The 3,615-nt window shown below is 44.1% G+C and overlaps 1 protein-coding gene across 2 annotated transcripts; it reads left to right on the top strand.

The window, feature by feature from the left end:
* The first annotated feature begins 202 nt into the window (after nt 1–202).
* On the top strand, nt 203–3,039 carry LOC135588684 (lysine histidine transporter 1-like). 2 transcript variants are annotated; one of them, XM_065080927.1, is made up of 8 exons: nt 203–360; nt 1,021–1,166; nt 1,321–1,704; nt 1,776–2,169; nt 2,254–2,359; nt 2,430–2,521; nt 2,612–2,680; nt 2,767–3,039. In XM_065080927.1, the coding sequence occupies exons 1-8, from the start codon at nt 307–309 to the stop codon at nt 2,863–2,865; spliced, it is 1,344 nt and encodes a 447-aa protein (XP_064936999.1). In that variant the 5' UTR covers nt 203–306; the 3' UTR covers nt 2,866–3,039. The 2 variants fall into 2 exon arrangements, with proteins under 2 accessions (XP_064936999.1, XP_064936998.1); XM_065080926.1 differs by having other exon boundaries at nt 210–360; nt 961–1,166.
* Nucleotides 3,040–3,615: the final 576 nt, after the last annotated feature.

Genomic DNA, 3,615 nt, shown 5'->3' with positions numbered 1-3,615 from the left:
AACCATCCACATCAGTGAGAAAATGTAATTTCCACCCATTATTATTATTATTATTATTATTATTATTATTATTATTATTATTATTATTAACGGAGTCGTCGAGTCAACAGGTGAAACCATCCACATCAGTGAGAAGATGCAATTTCCACCCCTCCTTCCGAAGTCGCATTCAAGTCTATTAATATCTGCATCCTCTCTCCCCTCTTCCCGCACCCAACCCACTCGACACTTCTTGCTTCTCTTCTTTCTCCCTGAGGCGTTGCAGACCACCGGAAGCTTGGGTTCATACGACACACTCGCCACCTCATGGGAATTCAAGCTCCATCTCCCCCGGAAGCCTATGTCAGAAACCAGGACAAGGTACGTCGAATTGCCTACTGCTACCCCCTCTCTCCTCCTCCTCTTTAGGCTCTTCACAGGAATACAACACCATGTCTTTCTTAGCGGTAGGATCAGATTAGGTCTGCAGCGGGAGCTCCTTGCTCTTGTCTTTTCCCCTTCGCCCTCCTCGCTCTTCAGACGTTAGTGCATCGAGATAAGTATTTGGGACCTCAAACATGCAGCTTAATCACTATTTACGTTCTAAATTATTACTATTACTATTGCTATTTTTATTTTGTTTCTCTCTCTCTGTGTTGGGATTCAACATAACTGAGTTATCTTTAATTAAATTATATATATATATATATATATAGTTTTTTCAAAACACTATAAGTTTGAGCTTAGAAATGATCATCAATGTTAATCTAACCTCACTTATCTCCAACATAAAAGTTAAAACATCTTGGATCTCCTTATCAGCCTGCACTTGGGTCAACGACGACTCCGTATCCAAGTCGACCTCTACGCTTCATCTTTGACTTTTTCTTTTATCCAAAATGTCTCAAGAATTCGGATAGTGATAAGGGTATTATTTCTAGGAGATCACAGTCCTTATGTACCTCGTTACATTTCTGATAGCTTTCTCTTGTGGAAGTTGGGAGTGGTCTCATGGTTTATTCGGTTGACAATGGTGTGCAGATGGAGATGGAGAAGTCGATCGATGACTGGCTGCCCATCACATCGTCGAGGAACGCCAAGTGGTGGTACTCCGCCTTCCACAATGTCACGGCCATGGTGGGAGCTGGCGTCCTCAGCCTGCCCTATGCCATGTCGGAACTTGGATGGTATGTGCTCGTCATTGATCTCTTTTTCACTACTGGTTTGGCCTATACATTGTTTGATTTGTCATTGATCTCATCGTCAATTCTTCTATTTCTGAGAGAAACAAAGATTACATGAACTGAGATTTGACTTGGTTCCATGTGTTGCTCCGAGCAGGGGACCTGGCATCGCTGTGCTGATTCTGTCGTGGGTCATCACCCTGTATACTCTGTGGCAGATGGTGGAGATGCACGAGATGGTGCCGGGGAAGCGGTTCGATCGGTACCACGAGCTGGGGCAGCACGTCTTCGGCGAAAAGCTCGGCCTCTGGATCGTCATCCCGCAGCAACTGGTCGTGGAGGTGGGCGTCAACATCGTCTACATGGTCACCGGAGGCAAATCCCTACAGAAGTTCCACGACGTTGTCTGCCGCGACTGCAAGTCCATCAAGCTCACCTACTTCATCATGATCTCCGCCTCCGCCCACTTCGTCCTATCCCAGCTGCCCAACTTCAACTCCATCTCCGGCGTCTCCTTGGCCGCTGCAGTCATGTCTCTCAGGTACGTACCACATTCTCCTCTTTATTTCTCCCCCAGGTCACAGAAATCAAGATCATTCCTCCCCTCCGCAGCTACTCCACCATTGCCTGGGGAGCATCCGTCGACAAGGGGAAGCAGGAGAACGTGGAGTACGGATACAAGTCCGCAAGCACGTCAGGCACCGTCTTCAACTTCTTGAGCGCACTGGGAAACGTCGCCTTCGCCTACGCTGGCCACAACGTGGTCTTGGAGATCCAAGCCACCATTCCTTCCACTCCCGAGAAGCCTTCCAAGAAATCCATGTGGAGGGGCGTCATCATCGCCTACATCATCGTAGCGCTCTGTTACTTCCCCGTCGCGCTCGTTGGCTACTGGGCATTCGGCAACGCCGTCGACGACGACATCCTCATAACACTGGGGAAGCCTCGATGGCTGATCGCCATGGCCAACATGATGGTCGTCGTCCATCTCATGGGCAGCTACCAGGTACTCGATGCACTTATCTTTCTGCTTCATCACAGCGGTTCTTTGACCTTTCTCGAATCATGCATCTCATTCTTCTTCATGCAGATCTATGCCATGCCTGTCTTCGACATGATCGAAACGGTGCTCGTCAAGAAGCTTCATTTCCCGCCCGGTCTCACTCTTCGCCTGATTGCACGCAGTGTATATGTTGGTAATGCCCATTTCCTTCAGCTCTTATTCTTCTCTGTTCAAGATGAACTCACCAGTTCACATACATGCAGCCTTCACAATGTTCATCGGTATTACCTTCCCATTCTTCAACGGACTGCTCGGATTCTTTGGTGGATTTGCATTTGCGCCAACCACATACTTCGTGAGCTCCCATCCCATTTCTAATATCATAAACCAGAAGAAGCTCTGTAATCGAAACAAATTGTTGATGCTTTTGATTGGTCTTCTGCAGCTTCCTTGCATCATCTGGCTTGCCATTTACAAGCCTAGAAGATTCAGCTTCTCTTGGATCACTAACTGGGTAAGTCGAACAACTCCATGGTGTTCCATTGCATGCTCAACTAAGATCTATAGCTGATATTTTCTGCTTTTTTCATGTTTTCTCAGATCTGCATTATACTCGGAGTCCTGTTGATGATTTTGTCTTCCATTGGTGGACTTCGGCAGATCATCATAGATGCAAAGAACTACGATTTCTACTCGTAGGCTGCCAGTTTAGACATAAATTCGGTGATACGTTCCAAAGGCAACAGTTTACAGATAGGTGAAGTGTTAGTTACGGGTGTCATTCAAGTCAACGAGATATAAGTGATGACATGTATGACACACTCATATAGTTATTATTGGTATTATAATTAATTTTATATTACCTGTTTGATATATTGTGATATTTTTGGATTTGCGTAATGAGAATTAGATCATGATAAGATCCTGATAACGAGATCAATTCATCTATAAACAGAGATCTTAGATATTTTTGGTTATAGGTTACTTGAGAGAGATATCAAAATAGTCAGATAGATTAGTATACTGTATACTCATCAATAGAGGTAGCTGGACTCTTGTTTGTATTGAGATATTAAGGATATAGTGCAAGTGCTTATTGGAGAATGAGTTCACCGAATGATCCGCTCACGAAATGCTTGATGGTTAATGATATCCAATAGTTCTGTGATCCCAATTGTGTGTCCGGTCCTTAGACTTGAGACACCAAGGATGCTCTATATGAATATTATACTCTTTGATACTGTACTTATAGGTCTAGAGGTTCCAAATCTAAAACAATTAGTTATTGGGAGTGATAGTCAATCTTATGAGGATAATTGAATGTTAATAAATAATTATCAGAAATGTCATATGTATTCTCACTCAAGCAAATCCCTAATTAGGACTATTCATATTAAGAGATGAGTTCTCTGGGAGAATCCGATTAGAGCAAGACTCGAATAGATTTCG

This window comes from Musa acuminata, chromosome BXJ1-8, assembly GCF_036884655.1.
Source record: "Musa acuminata AAA Group cultivar baxijiao chromosome BXJ1-8, Cavendish_Baxijiao_AAA, whole genome shotgun sequence".
NCBI lineage: Eukaryota > Viridiplantae > Streptophyta > Magnoliopsida > Zingiberales > Musaceae > Musa > Musa acuminata.
This window is presented reverse-complemented; position numbering and strand designations above follow the sequence as displayed.

Bases quoted from the DNA above. Each gene is read 5' to 3' on its own strand.
- LOC135588684 (XM_065080926.1), top strand. From the start codon at position 307: ATGGGAATTCAAGCTCCATCTCCCCCGGAAGCCTATGTCAGAAACCAG. The intron at 361-960 runs GTACGTCGAATT...CATTTCTGATAG, and splicing joins ATGTCAGAAACCAGGACAAG to CTTTCTCTTGTGGAAGTTGG. The intron at 2,681-2,766 runs GTAAGTCGAACA...ATGTTTTCTCAG, and splicing joins TCTCTTGGATCACTAACTGG to ATCTGCATTATACTCGGAGT.